This window comes from Equus przewalskii, chromosome 6 (genome assembly GCF_037783145.1).
Source record: "Equus przewalskii isolate Varuska chromosome 6, EquPr2, whole genome shotgun sequence".
Taxonomy (NCBI): Eukaryota; Metazoa; Chordata; class Mammalia; order Perissodactyla; family Equidae; genus Equus; species Equus przewalskii.
The window spans coordinates 20,659,429-20,683,743 of NC_091836.1; the positions used below are offsets into that span (position 1 = coordinate 20,659,429).

Genomic DNA, 24,315 nt, shown 5'->3' on the forward strand with positions numbered 1-24,315 from the left:
GGTGGTGGTGGCAGTGGTGGCGGTGGTGTGTGTGTGTGTCTAGGGAGAGAGAAAGAGGAAAGGAAAGCAAGAGTTGGATAATATTAATAATTGCTAAAATGTATATAGGTCATTTAATTGAAGCAAAAGCACATAAGAGACACACTGGGTTGAAATTGGAGAGGGAGAAGTAGGTCTTTCGGACCAAGGAAGCAGAGCTGAAGCATATTTTCCAAGGTTGCAATATTCTAACCTAGCCCACATGTCTTCTTCAGGGTTACCTTTACAACCTACAAGTAATTTTCAGTGACACACCCATTGTATTTCCAAGTGGGCAAGGTTTACTTTCAGCACAGCCCCTCCCAGGGCTCCTCCATCTCTGGCCTCTCTCTAACCTCTAGACACTCAGCACCCTCACACTGAACTCTGGTTTGCCAAAAATCTTTTGGTACTCCCCGCCATCCCTTTCTCTTCTTTCCTGCTCCAAATCAAGTCTTAGTCCCGGATTGTGCAAGAAGGGAGTTGGCCTGGTTATCTGATTAAAATAATCACATAGAAATGAGTCAATTTTTGCTCAAAAGTCATACTGTAAAGGAGGAGGTTGTTAGCTCTAGTGGATCTTTATGTGCATTTTCTGGGTCTTGAGTAAGTAGCTTTTCATTAGATTTCCAAAGGAACCCATTCCCAGAGCAATTAAAACACATTAACCTAACTGGCAAAATGTATATGAGAACTATTTTTGAATTGGGGTACATATGGGAGCTCCTGGTCTAGTTATATGAACCCTCACATACCACCCACATCAATCCAGAAATCCTATCAGTCTTATAGCCTCCCCCCACTTCCCTCCTCAATTTTGCAAACAACATAACTCACAGTAGAATAAAGTATTTCTTGGGAGAGTGAAGGGCAGAAGCACAGTGAGCAGGTGGAGGGCCCAAGAGCCAGTCGATCTTATGCAAAGAATATAAAACAAAACAAAACAATTAAATTAAATTAATAGAATAAAATGTATATATACACACATATATACTAATTTTCATTTAAAAAATTAAAATGAGGGGCCAGGCCAGTGACCAAGTGGTTAAAGTTCCATGTGCTTTGCTTTGGCAGCCCAGCTTCACAGGTTGGAATCCTTGGCACAGACTTACTCCACTCATCAGCCATGCTGTGGAGGCATCCCACCTACAAAATAGAGGATGATTGGCACAGATGTTAGCTCAAGGCTAATCTTCCTCAAGAAAAAAAAGAGGAAGATTGGCAACAGATGTTAGCTCAGGGCAAATCTTCCCCATCCAAAAACAAAATTAAAACAACAGAAAATTTGCAAGTACAATGAACTACCGTATACCCTTTATCCAGATTTATCAATTTAACGTTTTGCCATATTTGCCTTATCTATCTTTGTTAAACCATTTGAGAGTAAGTTGCACGTAACAAAAACTGTAATCTCTAAATACTTCAGTGTGTATCTTTCAATAACAGTACTCTTTTTCATAACCACAACACAACTATAAAATCCAAGAAGCTTAACATTTAAATAATACTATCATCTAATGTGCAATCCATATTCAAATTTCAACAATTGTCCTGAAAATATTCCTTTATAGCACTTTTCTCTCAATCCAGGATCACATGTTGCCTGTAGAGACATATCTCTTTATCCCTTAAATCTAGAATGGTTCCTCAGCCTTTCTTTGTCTTTCATGACATTGACATTTTTTAAGAGGACAGGCCAGTGGTGGGGTAGAATTTCTCAATTTGCATTTTTCTGATTGTTTATTTGTGATTAGATTCAAAGTATGTATTCTTGACAGGGATATTGCAAAAGAGAAACTGTATTTCCTCTCAGTACCTCACATCAAGAGGTACATCATGTCATTTTATCCCATAATTGGTGACATTAACTTTGATCATTTGGTTACGGTGGTGTCTCTCAGATTTCTCCACTGTAAAGGTATGGTTTTTATCCCTTTGTAATGAATAAGAAATCTGAAAATACTTTGAGACTGTGTAAATATCCTGTTACCCAGCAAACTTTCACTCAATGATTTTAGCATCTTTGAGAATTCTATCTGAATCAATTATTACAAATATACTATATTACTATATTATTACAATTATTACTATAGTGGTTGCAAAATGGTGATTTCCTAATTTCATCGTTTCTTCTATGTACATTAGTTGCCATTCCACTGTCAACAAGAATTGTCATTTCTCTCCCCTTTATTTATTTAATATTTTAAGAATAAGTATGCACTCACGGTTTCTTTTTAAAACTCATTGTGTTGTAATCCATTTCTATCATTATTCATTCATGATGCTAAAATTGTCCCAGATTTGGTACGTCGAGGCTCCTGTTTCCTTTTGACATGTCCTCATCATTCTTTGAAAATCTTGCTTTCTAGCACAAGATCTTTTAAGGGTATTTTATAGTTTCCCTCTCTCTGCCCTGGAATCAGCCATTTCACCAAAGGTTCTGGTTCCTTTTAGTGGAGACTGGCATTTAGAAATCCAGATCTGGAGCCACGTAATATACTTCAAAATATTAAAATAACGCTTTACTTGTTTCCTTGAATCACCATGTGGAAGACTGGTGTGGTGATTTGCAATCCTAACTCTACCATTACCTGCGTGACCTAGGTAATTCCCTCACTGGGGCTTGATTCTTCATCTGAAAAGAAATTGCATCAGATAACTATTTCTTAACCTCTTCTGGGTCGTCAGCGCGTTTGGGAATCTGATAAAAGCTACAGTCTCATCTCCCCAGAGACAAGCTCAAGCAAAAATTCGCGTACATTTTAGGGGATTCGAAGCTCCGAAGGCCATTCGAGGCTCCAAATCCCCAGGTAAGGTGATCTCTAGGGTCTCTTCAGCGCTGATATTCTGTGATTCTATAAGCGACCCTGCTGCTGTCAGAATGACTTCTCAGAGACATCAAAATGTGGAGAGATTTATATAGAAACAGACGAGAAAAAAATACAAAGAAAGGAGCCTGTGAGCAACGCATTGCTCAGCCAGTTCTTTGCCCGTGCCAAATTTAGGACGCGCTGTAGTCAGAGGTGAGAGGTTTTGGCGGGAAGGTCCGCGGGTGGGCGGAGAATGCCGGGGCGGGCGAGGGGGACTGCAAGCCGGGTCCAGGTCGCTGCACGCCCCCGCTCCGCCCACCAGGGCTCGCTCTTGCCCTTCGGCTGGGTGGCCGGGGAACTGGGCGGGCCGGGAGGCGACCCCGCCCCCGGCAGCGGCGAGGCGGCGGGGAGAGCTGAAGGCGCGGGAGCCCGGAAGGAACGCGCCGTCCAGGCCCCGCCCGTCTTCCCTCCCTCCCGCCGCCGACGTCTGCGGTGCTCCGGTCGCCATGGTGACCAATCGAGGCCCGGTCCCGCCCCCGCCCCCCTGTCCCGGCCCCCTGACGTCGACGCACGTCAGCAGCGGCGCGCGCCTGGCTGGGCCCTGCGGAGCAGGAGGGACCGAGCGGAGGAGCGAGCCGAGCGGCCGTCGCCCGAGCCCAGCCGCGCCGCCAGCCCGCCAGCCCGCCAGCCCGCGCTCCAGTCCGCCGTGTCTAGCAGCGGGGCCCAGCATGGTCATGGCGGATGGCCCGAGGCACTTGCAGCGCGGGCCGGTCCGGGTGGGGTTCTACGACATCGAGGGCACGCTGGGCAAGGGCAACTTCGCCGTGGTGAAGCTGGGGCGGCACCGGATCACCAAGACGGAGGTGCGGCCCGGGGCTCGGCGGGAGCGTCCGAGGCGAGGGTTCGGGAGAGGAGCTGTTTACCGAGAGGGGCGGCTGCAGCGGGGGCCTGGGGAGATGCGAGAGGCCGGGTCACCAGCTGAGGCGAGAGGGCCCGGGACTGTGGGGACCCAGGAGGTGCAGGGGGTCGGCCAGCGCCGGAGGGGTCGGGGCCGGGTCGCTCGGACCGAGTGTCGTCTGATTGGAAACCCGGGCAGCCGGGGCTTTGCCTTCCCTACGCCACCCCCGGTGGCCGCACGGAATTTCGCCCGGAGCCTCTCACCCGGGCCGTGACCTGGTCTGTGGCCTCCGCTCCGGAGCCCAAGTTCCGCGTCTTCCCTGCTTTCGGCTGGGGGTGGGGTGGGAGGGGAAGTCTCCGTGCTCCTGGGCTGCTCGAGGAGAGCCGTCGCCAGCCCCGAGGAGGGGACCGCCGGCTCTCGGGCTCCCCGGACGGGGCATCGCACGGCCCCCGGGACCCTGGCTCCCCTCGCTCCCGTCCCCGGTCCCGCCAAGAAGGGGCCCCCGAGGCCGGGAATGCCGGACGGTCACTGTCCATGTTGTCTCCCTCCTTTTGCCCGACAGTGTCTGGGATTTGGTGTCAGGCTAGCTTGGTCTCGTGCCTGAGGCATTTCCATCTAATACTCCAGACAATGGAACTGGTTAAAATGGTCATCTCTGCATTTGCACGGTTGATGGGTTAGTCTTTCTTATCCTGGGTCGTCCCTTTACCAGGTGTACATTCTGGCTGTGAATACGCCTTCCTTAAGCCACATCAGATTGTGCCTCTCTACTCATAAAGCCTTCAACTGCCTTCTGACGGTGAATCCAGCATCCCCCCATCCATTGCACATTCTAATGCACCGCACATATTTTCTCACAAGTCTCTGTTCTTACCTAACCCGCCCCCCTTCCTTCCACTGCCTCAAGCTGCTCTCCTCAGGGTCTCTATTTTAAGACGTGCAAATTAAATACTTTAGAAAAACGGTAGAAACAAAACCATTCTTTAGAATAAAACCTTGTGTTTTTGACGTACTGTACTCTGCTTTATGGTAGTTGGTCTGGAGTTTCATCCTTTCTCAGTTTTTTTGCCTTCAGTTTACATCCTTTTCAGTTTTTGCCCTTATTAGTGTGAATGTACCAGAGTTTGAATATGGAATAATGTAGGACATTTTTTTTTCCAGAATGGCCGTGTAAGGCGAAGGGCATTTGAAAACTTGAGTGATTTTTGTAGCTTTTGTTCTTAGAAGTTTTGCTTAATGTGAAAGAGTCCGTTTCCAAAAGAAGGGGTATATGTCATTGTGTCATCTTCACTTTTTGCCCTCCCCTACTGATACTCATTCAGCTCAAATCTAACTTATTTTTTAGCATCAGGACCAAGGTCATAAGTTTTCCTCTCACAAATTTACCAGTGTTAGCAACTTAGATTAAGTTTGTAATGATAAATAATGTGACTATAGTGAGATTACTCAGTCTGATCCCAGCATTTTTAAAGATGAAGAAAGAAATTGGTTGCATTCCTCTAAAGAACCATGGCCTAATGCCATGCCATTTCCCCTTAAATTACATGAAAAGAAGGTATTTTCAATGTGTATTTTATATGAGTCTTTGCTTAATGACTGTCTAAAAATCAAACAGCTTACGCATTACAGAGCTTCTACAGAACTTTTGAACTGTATTGTTATGTGGTTGAATTCCAAACCCATCAGTTCGTTTTGTTTTTCTCATCAGTTCTTATCAGTATTAGTTACAAGATTTAATTGTCAGCTTTTATTTATTAGGTCAAATTTAGGTAATATTGTATCTATTTAAAAACTGCTTAATTGGAGCTGATATGACTGACTTTCTCTTGAGGTTGACAGTTCAAACGATATCCCTTTTAAACTGATACCACTGGTAGAGCTAGGGGGCGCTGTGGAGCAGTGTCATGGTTTGGCTATCAGATAGAGTGAGATCAATGCGTTTGTAACTGAAGGCACAAGTCAGATCATGAAGGAGCACTCGGATCCTGAATTGTGTGTGTAGTATATGTGTGTAAAATTATTTAAGTTAAAAGCTGAAATTTCGAGTCCACAGAACCCATCTCCCTTGTGCTTTTCTAACAAAGGCATCCTTAACATATAGAGAGAAATAGTGTGAATTTAAGATGGGTAGGTGGGTGTGGTAATTTGATTGGAGATATTAAAATTGAGAGGAGTGAGGGAAATAGCAAGGTAATTAGTGAAGAAAGTAGTTCTTGTAGATCTCAAGTTTTATAAAGTTGCTCTGTGCTCTTTTATGGTAATTTGCATTAAGAATTGCTTAGCTACTGGCACAGATACAGTTGTTTCTTAAAGTATACTATTTGTTGTTAGTGAGGGGTTTTTTTAAGCAGTATTTTTTTCTTCCTTCATTCACTGGATAAATATTTGTGTCTTTGATGAATACAGCAACTGCCTCAAATACCATAAATCATGTGGCTAGTGGAAACTTTGTTTTATTTAACGTTATTTTAGATTCTCATTACTGAACATCCTACACTACTAATTACAGTCAGAACAATTAATATGCTAGAAAAAACAATATCAGCAAAATATGATTATATTTACTGCTTATCAAAGTTTCTTCAATATGGTATGCTTTAACATCAGTGTAAGTTTGTGTGTTTTAAAAGTTGGAAGTCTTTTTTTCCCAAGTTTGAACCTGAAGGAAATTTGGGGGCTTAGTTTAAACATCTGTGTGATGAACAATTGGAGCCTTTTATTTTTAATTGGCTTTTCTCCGTCTCTTGTTTTATAACACTCAAAAATGATAGATTTTCTACAGAGCTTGGGAGATCCAAGACTGTTTTCCCTTTAGGGGGAAAGAAACAGTAGACAAAAGAGATCTTCATTTTGGTCTAATCTATCAAATAGCTTAACATTGTTTGAGAAATATAATTACATCATCATATGAAGCGGTGTTCTCATGTTAGATCTCTATGTAAATTTTGCACACAAAAGGGAAGGCAGGTGGTGGCAGAATCCAGCTTCCTAATGTAATACTTCATAAAAACTTCGTAGTACTGGTTTGTGGTTTATGAATTAGAGTATCTAATTTTATAAAATTAACATAATGAGGAAAGAATAATAGCATTGAGACTGTTGAACTATTTTAGGCAATAGTGGTTGCTAGTTTGCTATGCTATGAATGTCCTTGAGTAGTGTTTTGTTAATACTGTACTAGCAAGGAACTTTTTCCTTCTAACTAATTGTATGGCTGGTTTTCATTGCTTTTTGTCTGTTAAATAAAATTCCAGAAAAGTCACTTGTGCCCTTAAACTGTTTTTTGTTTTCTGACTGTTAAAGAAATATAGTCTTACTGTAGAAAATATAAAGAGTATAGTGCACAAAAAAGTACCTGTGTAATTCCTCCACCAATGGGAATAAATCATTCTTAACATTATGGCATTATTTCCCTCCAGTATTTTTTTAAACTTTTTTTTATTTTTTAAAGATTGGCACCTGAGCTAACAACTGTTGCCAATCTTCCCTTTTTTTTTTTTTCCTGCTTTTTCTCCCCAAATCCCCCCAGTACATAGTTGTATATTCTTGGTTGTGGGTCCTTCTGGTTGTAGCATGTGGGACGCCACCTCAGCATGGCCTGAAGAGTGATGCCATGTCCACGCCCAGGATCAGAACCAGCAAAATCCTGGGTGGGCCACCAAAGCCGGACGCATGAACTTAACCACACGGCCACGGGGCTGACCTCCCCTCTAGTCTTTTTTTATATGCATTTTTTTCCCATAGTTGAGATTACATCTTATGTACACTTACATAAATTGTATCCTTTTTTCCCACTTACCGTTATTGCCTAAGCATTTTGCTTATTATATATATAACTTTATAAGACATTTTTAATAGCTGCGTAGTGTTCTGCCTTGTAGATGAATCCTGTTTTACTTAATGATTTCCTAGCTATTGAAAAGGATAATTTCCAGTTTTCACTTATAGTAAATAAATTGCAGTGAATGATTTTTGTGTATGTAACTCTTGTGTCTTCGCTTTTAATTTTGGGGGGAGGAGGGATTGGGGGGAAATTCCTAGAAGGGAAATTACCAACTAAGAAGGTATTATTTTTATATTAAAGAATTATGTATTTTTACCGAATCTCTCTTGTTTATTATTGAAAATTAAAAAGTATAAATAAATGAAAAGAACTACCCATAATGTCTCCAACCAGGGATAACCATCCTTAGTTATTTTCAGACCTTTTCTGTGACAGATAGTTGAGTTTTCCTCAATACCATACCTTTTATATTGCTTAGCTAAAGAGCATATTAATGTGTGGTCCATGAAATCTTAAAGATATTTCACAGAGTTTCTGAAAATTACCTTATTAAAATAGCATGTAGATGTTGGGCATTTACATTCCTAAAACTGATAGCAAGGACACTCTGAAAATTGCTTTTCTTCACTGAAAAGCTTTCTGTGTGCAGTTTGGGACTTTTATATTTAGGCATAATTCTTAAACTAACTATTACCTTAAAATGTGTTTTTAAAGCTTTCCAAATAAGGTATCAAAATTGCATTTTTAGAGCAAGAGTAGAAACAACAGAAGGGGCATATTACACCCTGATTACTATAGTGTTTCTTGAAGAAGAGAACTTAACTTTTTTAGTACGTTTAAACTTTATATTTTGCTTTAAAATTTTAAGACTCTTCTCAGTTGTCATGTTGTTAATCTTGTGCTGTGAAATATTCCAGATTGCAAGAAGCAGCTGTACTATGTGCAACAGGACTTGTTACCAAATAACTCAATCACTAATATTTGTATCTAGGCCTCTGTATGATCTTTAATTGTGTGTTGAAATAAAAATTGTATTTGTCATGGACTATATATGCATTATTAGAAATTGTTCTCTAGTTTCTTGGCACCCAAGACAAGTAATATTTGGCAAATTATTTTTTCTAAATATTGTTCAAAATGATCTGTTCTTTTCGGAGGAGGGTGAGGGAGACAAACGTGCAAAATAAAAGTTGTGTAAATTTTTATATTCTCTAGAAATTTTTAACTTTAACAGAGTTTAATGTGTTCTCGTCTTCATTCCACTGGGAAATTCTATCTCAGTGTCAGGCAATTAAGAAAACATTTATTTGGAAATAACTGAAACTGGCCTTGATTCTTGGATTCACAGGATGATATTTGATTTATGGCCCACTGCTGATGGCAGATTCATTTCCTTGAAGCCAGATGGATTCCAGAAATTCATTAAGATATCTTTCTTCTTCAGTGTGCCTAGTACCTCTTCTACCTTCCACGTTCATAGTTTTGAAATAAGTTATTTCTGTAAAAGTTTCTTTATGCAGAACATTGGTGGAGAATGCTTTCCTGCTCTTCAGAGAGAAACAGCCCATAATCCAGTTTGAGATTATTAGAAGAATCAAAGACAATGACATTTGGGAATTTCATCAGAAACTCTCCATTTTAAGAAACATTAAAAAATACTTTAAACAAGATGAATCTTGGATGAATTAAACTGAAAAATGATGCTAAAGTTTGTTTTAAGTTCTTCTTTAGAGTAAACGTAGTATTTATGTGTTTTTCCTCCAATTACAAAAGATATGTATGTTCATTTTAGATATTGTTGAAAAGATCAAAGAAGAAAATAAACATCCTTAATTCCACCATCCAGACCAAGAGATAACCACTGTTGATATTTGGTTCATATCCTCTTATTTATTCACATATATTTTATTTATATTTATATATATAATCTGTTTTTTCACTTAATGTGTTATTAACATTTCCCCAAGTTTAAAAAAAAATGCCTAAAGCATGGTTAAATAGTACCCTTGCATGTGACTTTATATTTTATTTAATCTATTTCTTATTATTGAACATTTAGACTATTTCTCTCTCTTGCTGTTTCTCTTTCTAAAATAATGTTTCAGAGGGTATTCCTGTATATACGTCTTTGTTCATCCTCAGAGTAGTCTCATAGCACTGGAATTCTTGGGTCACGGAGTATGTCCTTTACATCCACATGTTATGGCATGAGATGCCAAATTACCCTCCAGAAAAGGAATACCTATGAATTTTCATCAAGAAGAATGCATGCTTACCAGCAATATTATTTTTTAAGTTTTTCTCAGTTTGATAGGGGAAAATAATATTTTTATTTGAATTTGTATTTTGATTTACTTTGATTACACAGTCTTATAAGATTAAATATTTTTGTGAATTCCTTTTTTGTTCTTTGGCCCACTTTTTAATTGAGTTGTCTTTTTTTTGATTTGTTTAAATAGTTTTTAAGGTAGGAGATTATTTTTGATCACTTCTTTTACAGTCTTAAGCATTCTCAATTCAGTTTTTATGGATCTCAAAGTGTAGTGACATTCACATTTCCTCCTGTCTGTTTTCCTCTCCCAGCATTATAAAATACAAATCAAATCTTCATGAGCATTTATTTTATTATATAAATTTTTTGTTTTAAAAGTCAAGTTTTAAATTTGAAAAAATGTTGACATTATTCTTAAAGAGTACCTAGAAGTGTCCAAGTCAGTTTTACTACTGACTCTCACTGGTTTCAGAAACTTTTCATGTAGACCAATCATATTCTTTTTTTTGGTATGGAAGATTGGCCCTGAGCTAAGATCTGTGCCAGTCTTCCACTAGTTTGTATGTGGGACACCGCCACAGCATGGCTTGATGAGCAGTGTGTATGTCCATGCCTGGGATCTGAACCTGCAAACCCCAGGCTGTTGAAGCAGAACACAGAAACTTAACCACTATGCCACTGGGCCAGGCCCACATTCACTTTTCAATCAAATGATAGGCTAGTATGTTCTGATTCCACCCATGCTTTGATGTATAAACTTGAAAAGTGCATTTATTTTTAATTTCAAATATCTAATCATATGGTAAGGATAATGCTACTTGGTACTTCAGAAGGACAGTGTAGACTTAGTGTATTAGTAGTAAGCAGCCCTGAAGCAAGTATTACCCGAGACGGCAAACATACATTAATCTCTTCTGATTTGTTGCTAGAATAGGTCTTACTGTGTGACTTCCTTACAAAGCACCCCAAAGCCACCATTGTATGTGTGGTTTCTTTAAGTACGTGAAATTAATATTTCTTTTATGGGAAGTGAAATAATTTTTTCTAAAATTATCAAAGGGTAACATTACCATTAAATTATATTTTGAAAAATGAAAAAATTTCTTTTATCCATCAGTTTAACACTATTTCATTTCTGCTCTTGAATTTAATCCCTTGTCTTCCTTGCAAATTTGTATTTTACATAGTTGTTACTTTTATATATGTATATTTTTTTTTTGCTTAATGTTGTTGGAAGCATTTCTGTGTATATAGTTTTCTTAATATTTAAATCTTATAAAATAATATAGCCATTTTGTAGAGAATTTAGAAAATAAGAAAATGAAAATGGCTAATATTTCACAGATGAAGTTAGCATATGTGGTAAATATAACTCCGTTTCATTTTTCTTTTTTCTTATTGGAAAAGTAATTCATGCTTACTGAGGAAAAACTGTACCTAAAAGTATAAAGCAAGAAAATAAAATAATCCCTATTTTTCACCCACTGATAACATTTTTGTCATATTTGTATCTAGATTTTCCTGATCTTTTTCTACACATACTTTGTGTTGAGGCTATGCTGATATCCTGATTTCTTACTTAATATTTTAGTCTAAACATTTTTCCATATTATTAAAAGGAACTATTTTAATAGCGTGTCATTAAATAAACTTACCATAACTCATATAATTATTTCCCAATTATTGTTTATATTTTTTATATTGTAAGATAATATTCTTGAATATGTTTACACATAAATTTTTATCATCATTTCAGATTATTTCCTTCAAATAATTTCTCAGAAGTAGAATTCTTAGGCTAAATTGGACAGATGATTTTTAAGGTTCTTGGTAAAGATTACCAAATTTCCTTCTAGAAAAATTATGACCTATTTTATATTCCTACTAGCAGTATGTAAAAGTGACCATCTCATTGAATCTTAGCTCACAAGGGTGTTTACTTTTTAATCTTTGCAAATATAATAAGTCAAAATGGGTATTTTTGAGATATAATTGACATATAACATTATATTAGGTATTTTATTATTCTTAATTCACATTTTCCTGTTTCTGAGGTTGAATAATTGGTCTTTTTTAATTCATGTTTTCCTGGTTCTGAGGTTGAATAATCAGTGTTGCTACTTTACATGGTATTTAGTTTGGTAGTAATCTAGTTTATCTAATACACCCTTCACAGTTGTATAGGAAACCTTCCTTTTGTCCCCTAGGAGAAGGAATATTAATTTTTCTATCTCCATATAAATTCACTGAAGGATTTTTTTAAAGCTATTGCATGCATAATTAAGAATTAAAGAGGGCCCAGCCCATTGGCGTAGTGGTTAAGTTCGTGTGCTCCGCTTTGGAGACCCGGGGTTCCCAGGTTCAGATCCCAGGCGTGGACCTAGCACTGCTTGTCAAGCCATGCTGTGGCAGTGTCCCACATAAAATAGAGGAAGATTGGCACAGATGTTAACTCAGCAACAGTCTTCCTCACACACACACGAAAAAGAGCTGAATAATTTAGATGAACAACAACGAAAAGGGATCCTTCGATTTACGGAGTCTCTTGCTTGACTTTGCGCAGGTTTTTGTCCTTGGTACCACATTTAGAACTAAGTAGAGAAGGGGTGCAGAAAGTAGGTTCCCAGAAATCTAAGTTATAATTGGAACACAACCCTTTTGTAAGTTGGGACTTTCATACACCATTGAGGAAATCCCAAGGTGCAGATTTTTGTTGATAAAATTTGTTTTCCAAAATGTGTTCTCTTTGTTCTCACAGGTCTATTAAGTTCCTTGAGGGTAGGAATCAGATCTTGTTCATTTTTGCATCCTGGGCATAATTCCGGGCACACAACAGGTGCTCAGTAAATGTGTGAATAATAGGCTCTTTGAAAGAGTGAGAAGATTGCACTTGGAGTTAGATGGCCTGCGGTTTTTTCCCATTAATTCGCTTGCACTTTGGCACCTTTGTAGATTATGTAACATCTTTTGAGCCTCAATTTCATCAACTCATGGATGTACTCCTTGTTCATTTACTTCTCCAAGTCAAGAAGTAACCAAGATAAAATACGTTAAAGTGTCTTGTTAAATTAAAAAGTGCTGTGCAGTTGTGAAAGTCATCATCATCATCATTCTATTTCTGGGAAGTACTTGATAAAGAGTCCCATTGTTAAGAAATTACCTGGAAGAGGATGGCAGAGACTCCTAGCTAATCACCAAAAATCCACTGTTTCCTTTTCTTCCTGGTCCTACAACTGGACTGTTTCTTGGCTCCCTTCCATTTAGGTATGGTCATGTGACTGAGTTCTAATTAATGGAGTGAACAGAAATAATGTGTGCCAATTCCACGCCTGGCCCATAAAAACCTGTCATGAGTGCTCCTCCAAGCCTTTTTCTCTTGTCTGGCTAGAATGGAGACCACCTTCAGGGTAACTGTGAAAGCCACCCGTTAAAGATAGAGCCTTCTTGCACTTCATGTGCCTGCATGGAGGAGGCCACCTGCTAGCTTCTCTCTTCCAGTTCCACAACATAAGCAAGAAATAAACTTCTGTTGTGTTTGAATCATGATACATTTTGGGGTCTACTTGTTACAGCAGTTAGACTTGCCCTAACTATTTATAAGGAGTATGCTGACACATGCTTTACTTTTTCTTTAGTTCTTTGCTTTCTCATAATCCTCTTATAGCAGGCTTGCAAACAAAGGGGTAATTGTAAAGATATAAATATAGAGGCCTGTAGTCCGTATACATACAGTCTGTGTCCAAAGATAAAATGGAGGAGAGAATTATATTTTGTCATTTAAGACTTTTTGGCTGAGAAAAGTTAAATAATGAGGTTTATAGTTTATTATTATGAAATTTAATTAAGTAATTTATATATTTTTCACTTTTTCATTGTTTGAGGTCAAGGTTCCCAAAGAATATCAAAGAGGAGATATCTCTTGGTAATACCTTGCTTTAATTGTATTTAGTATCTAAACTTTTTCTTTAACATTAAATATGTTAAATAAGTACTCAAGATATTATATATAGTAAAAATTTTTCTAAATGACAGTAATCATGCTGAGATTTTTTCAGTCATGATTTCTTTCTCTCCAATTCTTTTTTCTATTAGATGGTTGTGAACCATTTTGTTATAAAAGCTTTTTGTTGGGGTGGGGGTGCTGGTATCTAGAAATCGTAGGGAAAGACATTTCCTTCAAAATATGTGTGTCTGTAAAACTCCATGTTAGCTTCCTAAGGAATATTGGGGAAATTAAAATATTCACATCTTTTTTATCTGGCAGCTTTTACCCAAAGTTATTCAAAGTAACTGCAACTGTCTTCTCTCATGCTCCTAGTTGGGGAGACGGCTTGTTTTAAACATATTTAGGTTTGCAGTGGTCCTCAAATAGCAAGTACGATATTAATCAGTCTACGTATCAGGCAAAGTATAGCACCTTTTAGTTTCTAAAATATTTTGATTATGGAAATACATAAAATACCACCAAACAGAATGAAAATAGCTATCACAAAACCTACGCACTCTACTGCCTAGAGAAGGAGCTACCCTCTTTCTTCTTAGGCAATAAATTTAGTTTTAAGCATTATATTTAGTAATCTGATTTCCTCTGAGAAGCTTGATTTATTATGAGGGTTACAATTAATTCAAACCAGGAAACAAGCTGTAGACAGCAAATGAAAAATAGAGAAAAGTGAGAGAGAAACCTTACAGTAGAGCTTTAAGAGATAACAGTAAAGGACACAGCAGCCGTAAGGAGAGAAGAAAAAACTAATTGTTCAGAAGTCTGAGGGAATTAGGTGAATTGACAAGCTAAGTCCTATTTTCTTGGATACATTTTAGGAGTATTAAACATTTATAGCACATACAACAATTGATATTAAAAATTACCCTGAAACAGCAGCGTAAGACAGTTGTGTTCAGAATACTTTTGGGTAGAATGTGAAGAACATTTTAGAGTTTCTTCAGAACTTACTATAATTAAGTTTGAGTGGTTCCCAATTATCTGAAAATTTTATGTAAATCAGAATGGCTTATTTCCTAACCAAATATCTAGTAATTTTAAAAAATTAGTTCTTTTTGGTTGCATGAAAAAACTACTTGATTTTTGATTTATGACTACCTAGTTATTCACCTTCAAATGCAGTTCCTTCAAATTATTACCCTTGGAGTGGTTTGGGTTCCTATCTCGTTATGACAGGCAGAGGACACATTTTTTGAAATCAAATTCCTTTAAGGAAGTCAAAATTTAGGGTAAATACTAACATTTGAGGTTTTTGCACTTTGATTTTTAAAATGAAATTTAATCCAATTGGTATTTTTTCATGTAGATGGATTTTAATGCTTTATATTTAGCTTTTTTTCCCAGAAAGATAACATCTGTAGTCTTTGGAAGCATCACTTGCTTTTCTAGAAAAATTGTGTTTCAGTACAACAGAAACTGTCTTCTACTTGTCTGATCATATGTTTATAGTTACTCTGCAGTGGGATGATAACTAGTTGAAACTGCTGACGTTGTATTTCTTCAGTTTATAAATGGAGTAAAAAGGCATTATAGTTCTACTGAACGAGAAATATGTTTGTTAAAGTAACTTCGCAGGGTTATTCTTCCTAGTAGGCTGAAGGCACTCTCAAACAAAATCCACCACAGTGCCTTACACGTTGTAGATGTTGAAGAAATGTTTACTGAATGAATGAATGAGCGTTGGGTGTAACTAGTTATCATCATCGTCATAGGAGCCTACAGCCAAGTCTCAGTTGTCATTTATTGAAAAGATTCTTAACTGGAAATTGTTAACCATTGTGTACTAATTTTATATATTTGTTCTGGGATGCAGGTGGCAATAAAAATTATAGATAAATCTCAGCTGGATGCAGTGAACCTTGAGAAAATCTACCGAGAAGTACAAATAATGAAAATGTTAGACCACCCTCACATAATCAAACTTTATCAGGTATGACTCAGCCTTCTACCTCTCTCTGCTTCTCACTTCCACTTCTCTATTTTGCATCATAGTTTTTCTCTTTTATGTTAGTTAGATAATTATATGCCTTTATTAAGCTCAGTACATCCATTTTTCTATATGTAAATTAAAATTAGGAAATCAAAAACTACTAGTAGCTTAATTTTAAGTTCTCGCTCAGACTCAGTTATTTATTTAAAAAGTTTAGAGTTGGGCATTTATGACACCCTGCTTAAACCTGCTGGGTTTGGTGACAGTACCATTAATGAAGATACAGCAATTTTGCTTATTTAAAAAATATACTGTTTGTGTTTTATGAAATACAAAGGCTAAAATAGTATATGACTTAGTGGCATGCTCTGAAGTACCTAGAGCCAAATCTTATATTTTGTTTGGGTTATTTTATCAGATAAAGCAAATGAGCCATTTTTTAAAAAATCAACTTTATTAAGATATAGTTTTTGTAAAATAAACTGCACCCACTTCAAGTGTAAGGCATATTTTTTAAAAGTAAGATTTTTCTCAGATTTTTAGAGAGTAATTCATGTTTTAGAATGGTAATCTACTACAAAACATTTTTTTTTACATTTCTAGTCATTGATATGTAGAATTTCTGTTTTGGAAAACTACTTTTTTTTTGAGGAAGATTAGCCCTGAGCTAACTACTGCCAATCCTCCTCTTTTTGCTGAGAAAGGCTGCCCCTGAGCTAACATCCGTGCCCATCTTCCTCTACTTTATATGTGGGACGCCTGCCACAGCATGGCTTGACAAGCCGTGCCATGTCTGCACCAGGGATCCGAACCGGCGAACCCTGGGCTGCTGAGGTGGAACGTGCGCACTTAACTACTGGGCCAGCCCACGGAAAACTACTTTTAAACTACAGTGTTACAATATGCCAGCCTGTGACTTTGATCTGCAAAGTATGATGTGTGCCCCAAATAGTATGCTGGTCTCAGCCTATGTTGGTTTGTGAGAGCTGATTGTTAAATTTTCAGAAGTTTTGTAAGCTGATAAACATCGTGTTAGTAGCTCAAAATCAGTGATGGTAGGTGTATTTACACCACAGAATGTGGTATAAATTTGGTTTACAATTGGTTTACAAGTCAGGGCCTTTTTTTTTCCTCAAAGCTAGTGCTAGCACACCACTGAATGCATTCAAATGGTTAGCACAAGTGTCCTTTGGGGTATAAAAAGGAAAATATTAGAACTTCTGATTATGTTTATTTTTTATATTTATCTTCTTGTGGGCATTTTCTAATGTACATAATATATTTACACAGTGGCACAAATATGTAATTTGTGTCTCTGTATGTATATATTCATAAATACATGTACATATGTGTGTGTATATATACACGGGTATGCATATGTGCATTCATATGTATACTTGGCTAAACAACTTTCTATTGGTAGAGGTTTGCAGTTAAAAAGGTGGGGAGACCATTGGAGACCATTAGCATTACCATTAGCTAAGAGTGAGAGACTATGGTGTGCCACTCAGAACAATTTCTAAAGTTCAAAAACGCAGAGGGCCTCTTAGGTCAAATTTATATCAGAATATTTCTCCTTTTAAGCTTCATTTATGTATTTTTTAATATTCCTAAAGAGGGTACTTATAAAAAACTAATCACATCCTTAGAAGTCTCTAATGAACCGTGAGCCAACCTGAGGTTAAAACTACTGTGGTTCACATGATAATTCTATCTTTATTTGAACAAAATAATCAGTTAAATTGATTTACTGTTTGACTTGTTTAGAACCAAATTGTAGGTAGCTCTTAGTTTTCTGGCCTGATAGGGGATAGTCCTAAACCTATATGTTAGAGCAAAAGTAGTTTTCAGCCTTTCAGTAGGTAGCAGTTAAATTTTACATTATTAGCATGTGCAGGAAAGTAGAAAGAGAAAGAGTGTTACAGAGAAGAAATCTAAAACTCACTCATTTTGAATCTATAAATTAGTTTCCTTTCAGTTCAGTAGTTTGAAAAATTAAGTTTGTGGGGCCGGCCCCGTGGCCAAGAGGTTAAGTTCTCGCACTCCGCTTCGGCTGCCCAGGGTTTCGCCAGTTCGGATCCTGGGCGTGGACATGGCACCCCTCATCAAACCATGCTGAGGCAGCATCCCACGTGCCACAACTAGAAGGACCCACAACTAAAAGAATATACAGCTATGTACAGAGGGCTTTGGGGAGGAAAAGGAAAAATAAAATCTTTTTAAAAAAAAGAAAAATCATGTTTGTGACAATGACACGCTTCCTCTTTGAACCTAGAAAAACTAATTTAAATAAAAGTGTATAGCACTGGAGTTATGAAAAAGCTTTTGAACAATGTTTTAAAATAACAATACTTTGTAGCAATATGAAAGTATAGTAGGAGGAATATCACATTTTGTGTGAGATTAGCTAGGCTCCAGGCCAGATAAACTGATTTCTCTTTTATTTTTCTTTTCTTACACAGAGTCTACCATATCGCAGGGCTAGAAAAGTCAGTGAGAAGGTGGTGAAAAGGCAGTCTTCAAAATTCCTGTTAACCTATATTAGTATTTCTCACAACTGAGCCTAGCAGTCACCTGGGGCTTTTGTTAAAATGTAAACTCTGTGTCAGGTCTCGGGTGAGGCCTGAGATTCTGCATTTCTGACAGATTCCTGGGAGGTGCTGGTTCTGCTGCTGGTCCATGGGCCACACTTGCAAGAGCAAGGATCGAGATTTTTCACCACAGTGTTAGCATGAGGGTATTGTCAATCTTGTAAACTTCATCGTCTTCTGAATTGTTCATAACTTTGATACTTTTATTCATTTTAATTTAGATAACTCCATAGAATGTTATAGTAAATTGCAGTCCTTTCCTGTCAGACTAATATGGAATTATTTATCAATAGGTAATGGAGACCAAAAATATGTTGTACCTTGTGACAGAATATGCCAAAAATGGAGAAATTTTTGGTAAGTATTTTTCTTTAAATTTTTTTAAATTTGAAAACGTCATTAATCTTCATGAATGGAGTATTTTCTGTTAATTCTTCTACTTGTTTAAGAGTTGGTAAATGAATTAGAAGTTTGTAAGCATTAGAATATAATAAAATATCCAGTAAGCTAAAAATATGGAATATGATTTACTCTCTTATATTTTATGATATTGAAGCTATGCTTAATTCTCTCATTTGCATTAAAGAGATTGGGGAATCAAAGATAGGGAAAGGCTTTCAGTCATATTGCAAGGGAGATTTTCTTTCCTTTTCACCTTTCTTTCCAGGGGAAATGTCAGTCAACAAATATTTCTTGAGCTCCTACTGTGTGTCTGGCATTGTACTAGGTCTAGGGAATACAGTGGTGACCTAAATAACACAGTCTCTGCCACTGTGGATCTGACAGTTTAGTAAGCTATTAACTATAGCTGTAAGACCTCAGCAAGTCACTAAACCTCTCCAGGACTTGGTTCGTTTATCTCTGATAAGAAAGTATTTGATTAATTGGTTTCTATGATCCATTCTAACCCTTAAAAATTATAAATATTAAATCTAGCTTTCACCTTTTTTATTTTTACTCTGTGGAGCCAGAACACTGTAGATAGTCTAAATATTTTTGTTTTTTAACCTAAATTTAAGTCCAAAATTATTTTTTAAACAGCTTTGTTGAAGAATAATTCACGTAGAATAAATTGCACATATTTAATGTGTATAATTTAATAAGTTTTCATACACACGTGTATATGAGAGAAACTATCACTGCAATCAAGATATCTATCACTCCCAAACGTTTCTTTGTGTCCCTTTCTCTTGCCCCACCTCACCACCAGGCCATTCCTTACCTGTTTTCTGTCACTATAGATTAGTTGTGTCTTCTAGAATTTTATATAAATATAATCATACAGTATGTAATCTTTTTTTGTCTGGCTTCTTTCTCTCAATATAATTATTTTAAGATTCATCCATTTTTTTGCATGTGTCATTTCTTTTTATTGTGAGCAGTAGCCTATTATATGAAAATACGCCAATTTGCTTATCCATTGATATGTTGATAGACATTTGGGTTTGTTTCAGTTTTTAGCTATTATACATGAATTGCTGTGACTGTTCATGTACAAATCTTGAACTTACAATCTACCTTCAAGGAATATTCACCACTTCACATGCAGGATGAGAACCTTAAAATAATATACTTCTATTTTGCCCTTTCTGGCCTTTATGTTCTTGTCATACATTTTACTTATACCTATTTTATAAAACATAAAATACAGTGTCATTATTTTTGTTTAAGAAGTTAATTATGTTTTAAAGGAATTTCAGTATTTTTTTAAAATCTTATATATTTAGGGCTGGCCACGTGGCCGAGTGGTTAAGTTTGTGTGCTCCGCCGCAGGCGGCCCATTGTTTCGTTGGTTTCCTGGGTGCGGACATGGCACTGCTCATCAAACCATGCTGAGGCAGCATCCCACATGCCACAACTAGAAGGACCCACACTGAAGAATATACAACTATGTACTGGGGGGCTTTGGGGAGAAAAAGGAAAAAATAAAATCTTTCAAAAAAAAATCTTATATATTTTCCATTGGAGTTACCATTGCTATATCCCCATAAGTAGATGCATGTTTTCATCTTTGTTCTTTACGTAGATACGTATTTTCATCTGGTATAATTCTTTTTCTGCTTGAAGGATTTTCTTTATTTTTTCTTGGAGTGCAAGTCTGTTAGTGCTGAAATTTTTCAGCTTTTGTATGTCTAAAATAATCTTTATTTTGTCTGTTTTTGAAAGATATTTGTACTGGGTATATAATTCTAGGCTGACTTTTTTCTTTCAATACTTTAAAGATGTTGTCCTACTGTCTTCTCATTCGCTTTATTTCTGACAAGAAATCTGCTACCATCTTTTTCTTTAGTCCTCTGCATGTAATGTGCCTTTTTTCTCTGGCTGCTTTTAAGATTTGCCATTTGTTACTGATTTCAAAAGCTTCATTACGATGTACCTTTGTGTAGTTTCCTTTATTATTCTTATGTTTGGTCTTCATTGAGCTTTTTGGATCTGTAAATGTACAGTTCTCATCAAATTCAGAAAATTTCCGGCCATTATTTTCTTAACTAATTTTTCTGGCCCACCCATCTCTCCTCTTCTTCAGAGACTCCAATTGCACATATATTAGGCTGTCTGAAATTGTCCCACAGCCCACTGATGCTCTTTTCCATTTAAAAAAAATTCCTCTTTTGATATTTCACGTTGGATAGTTGCTAGTTCTGTGGCTTTAAGTTCATTAATCTTTTCTTCTGCAATATCTAATCTACCATTAATCTCATCCAATGTATTTTTCATCTTAGACGTTGTAGTTTTCAGCTCTATAAACTTGATTAGGGCCTTTTTAAAAAACCAACACAAAATTTTTAATGTCCATGTCTCCTAATTCTGACATCTCTAGCAGTTCTGCATCAGTTTTGAATGGTTCATATTTCTCCTCAGTTTTGGTCATATTTTCCTGCTTCTTTACATGCCTGGTAGTCTTTGATCAGATGCCAGACATTGTCAGTTTTACCTTATTGGTTGCCACATATTTTTATATTCCTATAACTTGTCTTGATCTTTGTTCTGGGATGTAGTTAAGTTACTTGGAAATAGTTTGATCTATTTGGGTCTTCCTTTTATGACTGGAGCAGTGCTCAGTCTAGGTCTAACTATGTCCCACTTTGGAGTTTTCTACCCAAATGCCCCATGAATCCTGGGTGTTTTTTAGCCTGGCCAGTAGGAGCAGGTGCTGTTTCTGGTGCTGGGCACTGTTCTCTCTAACCCTGTCAGACAGTTCTTTCTGTGGCCTCAGGTAGTTTTCTCACACGTGTGTGCCAGTCGATATTCTGAATGTCCAAGGAGGGCCCTGTGCAGATCTTTGGAGATTTTTCTGTGTGTAGCCCTTCTCTCGTAGTCTGTTTTGTGACCTCTGTTTACCTTGTTTTCCCTAGACTCTCAGCTCTGTCTTTTCAACTCAGGGACTTCCTTGGGCTCTGCCTGGGTTCCCCTTCCCTACATTGTAGCCTAGACACTCTCAAGGCTTTAGTTGAGGGCATTCACAGGCCTCACCTAATTTATTTCCTGTCTCTCGGGGATCACTCTCCTTCTTTGCCTAATGTTCACTGTCTTATAAGCAATGTCTCATATATTTTTGTCTGTTTTTGTTTGTTGGGGGTGGGTTGTTTCAGGCAGGAGAGTATATCTGATCCCTGTTACTCCATCTTGGTCAAAAGTAGAAGTTTCTGATCCTCTCAAAATTATCTTTCATTTTAGTTATTTTAAAAACAGAGAATTATATACACTTCTGTAGTTTTGAAAAATGTATTATTTATGGTTGAATTCTAAATAAATAGTTCTGATTGAATAATTTTCTAATTGTATTTCAAGAAAGATAGTTGGCTTGCTTCTTTTACTTATTTTTTTCCCTTTTTTATGCTAATGTTTATTGAGCTTACTTAAACTCTTAAGATACTTGTTTCAAATAGAAGCTTCTTAACTGATGCTATAAGGGAATGATATGGGCTTTGAAGCCAAGCAAATCTGGTTTACAGTGCTGGCTACACCATATTAATTGTTGCATTGCTTTGTCAAGTTTCATCCTTTCCTTTCCTTTCTTCTTTTTTTTTGTTCTTTTCCTTTCTCCTTCTTTCTTTCCTATTCTTTCTTATATTCACTCATTCATTCATTCATTCAGTCAGTCAGTCTTTCAGGAAGTCTTTATTGAAACCATTATGTGTCACACACTGTTCTATGTGGAAAAAATACAACAAAGAAGGGGCTGGCGTGGTGATGTAGCAGTTAAGTTCATGTGCTGTGCTTCAAGGGCCCGCACGCAGTTCACCAGTTTGGATCCCAGGCACTGACCTACGCACCACTTAACAAGCCATGCTGTGGCAGGCATCCAACATATAAAATAGAGGAAGATAGGCATGAATGTTAGCTCAGGGCCAATCTTCCTCAGCAAAAAGAGGAGGATTGGCAGCAGATGTTAGCTCAGGGCTAATCTTCCCCCCCAAAAAAAATATGGCAAAGAAGAAAACAGACCAAAATCCCTGTTCTCTTGAACCTTACTTTCTAGTGTGGGGAGAGAGAAAATAAACAAAATAAGTAAATTATGTAGTATATTAAATGGTGATAAGTGCTATGGAAATAATGAAGCAAGGAACGGGACATGGGGAGTGAAAGTGTTGATTGCAGTATTAAATAGAGTGGTCAGGGAAGCCCTCGCTGACATTAGAGCAAAGACTAGAAAGCACAGTCATATAGATGGGGGGAAAGAGGGTGATCCAGGAGAGGGAAGAGTAAATGCAAAGGCCCTGGAGCAGCAGTGTGCTTGGTGTATTCAAGGAACAGCAGGGAGGCCAGTGTACTGGTAGAGAAGCAAGCAAGAGGGAAGAGCAAGAGTGAGCAAGGAGGCAGAATAGTGGGAGATGAGGTCAGAAGGTAAATGGGAGGCAGGAGTGGGGCATATTCGGGGACTCTGTAGGCCATTATAAGGACTTTGGCTCTTACCTTGAATAAAATTAGGTAACCATTAGAGGGGCTTGAGCAAAGAAGTGATTGTATCTAATTTAACATTTTAAAAGCATCATTCTGTCTGCTGTATTGAGAAGAGATTGTAATGAGCAAGGATAGAAACAAGGAGAACAGGTAGTAGGCTGTTGCAGTGAGAGAGAGTGATGGCTCAGACCAGGTAGTAACAGCGTTCATAGTGCTAAGTGATCAGACTCATGAAACGTTTTGAAAGTAGAATCAGTAGGATTTCTTGACAGATGGAGACCACCTAAATAGTGGGTATGGTTAAGGAAGAGACCAATGTCTGATCCCCAAGGCACTCAAATGTTGAAAGTTTGGGGAAAGAGGAGGAACCAGCAAAGGAGACAGAAAAATACCAAGAAAATGTAGTGTCCTGAAAGCCAAGTGAAGAAAGTGTCCTCAGGAGGATGGAGTGAACATCTGTGTCAAGTGCTGCTGATAGATCAAGAAGATGAAGAATGACAATTGACCATTGTATTTAGCAGTTGGTGACAGCAGTTTTGGTGGAGCAGGTGGGCCAAAAGCTAGACTAAAGGGTTTTAAGAGCAGATGAGAAAAGAAAAATGGAGAGAGCAGAAGAGACAACCTTACAAGGATTTCTGCTGCAAAAAGGGAGAAAAGAAATGGGGAAGTAGTTGAGAAGGGCAGTGGGTTCAAGGAAAGGATTTTTAAGTCTTTCCCCACTGGAATATTTTTAAAGCTTCAGGCTATCGTTGTATGAGTAAACTAGAAATGGTTGTTACCTGTTAGGTGTCATTTGTATGAAAACAGAATGTTCTAAATTGCTCTTTCTTGCTAAGACCTTTGATGATAAAAGTTTGGATCATATTGTTTTATATAAATTGAAGCAGCATTTGGGGATTTTTAATGTATAAAGTTTATTTTTAATGTAAAATACCTAGGTTAAATATGGAAGATAAGACAGTAAACTATAGATTCAGGTAGGTACAAGCAAAGAACAGTCTGGTAGACAGCCAGTTTCTGACATGCAGCCATGAGGATAGTGAAATAGAAGTGAGAAGTTGCAGTCCATGGAACATTAATCAAGTAGTGAAAAATATGCATACG

The 24,315-nt window shown here is 37.5% G+C and overlaps 1 protein-coding gene across 3 annotated transcripts in view; it reads left to right on the plus strand.

Annotated features, from left to right (window-relative positions):
* Positions 1 to 3,239: 3,239 nt before the first annotated feature.
* SIK2 (salt inducible kinase 2) overlaps positions 3,240 to 24,315 on the plus strand; it is a 121,191-nt gene continuing 100,115 nt past the window's right edge. For all 3 annotated transcript variants that reach the window (XR_011540844.1, XM_070623090.1, XM_070623091.1), the window contains exons 1-3: positions 3,240 to 3,691; positions 15,599 to 15,715; positions 18,600 to 18,663. Coding sequence is in view for 2 of the 3 variants with exons in the window: in XM_070623090.1 (XP_070479191.1) it covers positions 3,335 to 3,691; positions 15,599 to 15,715; positions 18,600 to 18,663 (538 nt within the window). In the remaining variant the exon portion in view is untranslated. The remainder of the gene's footprint in view (positions 3,692 to 15,598; positions 15,716 to 18,599; positions 18,664 to 24,315) is intronic.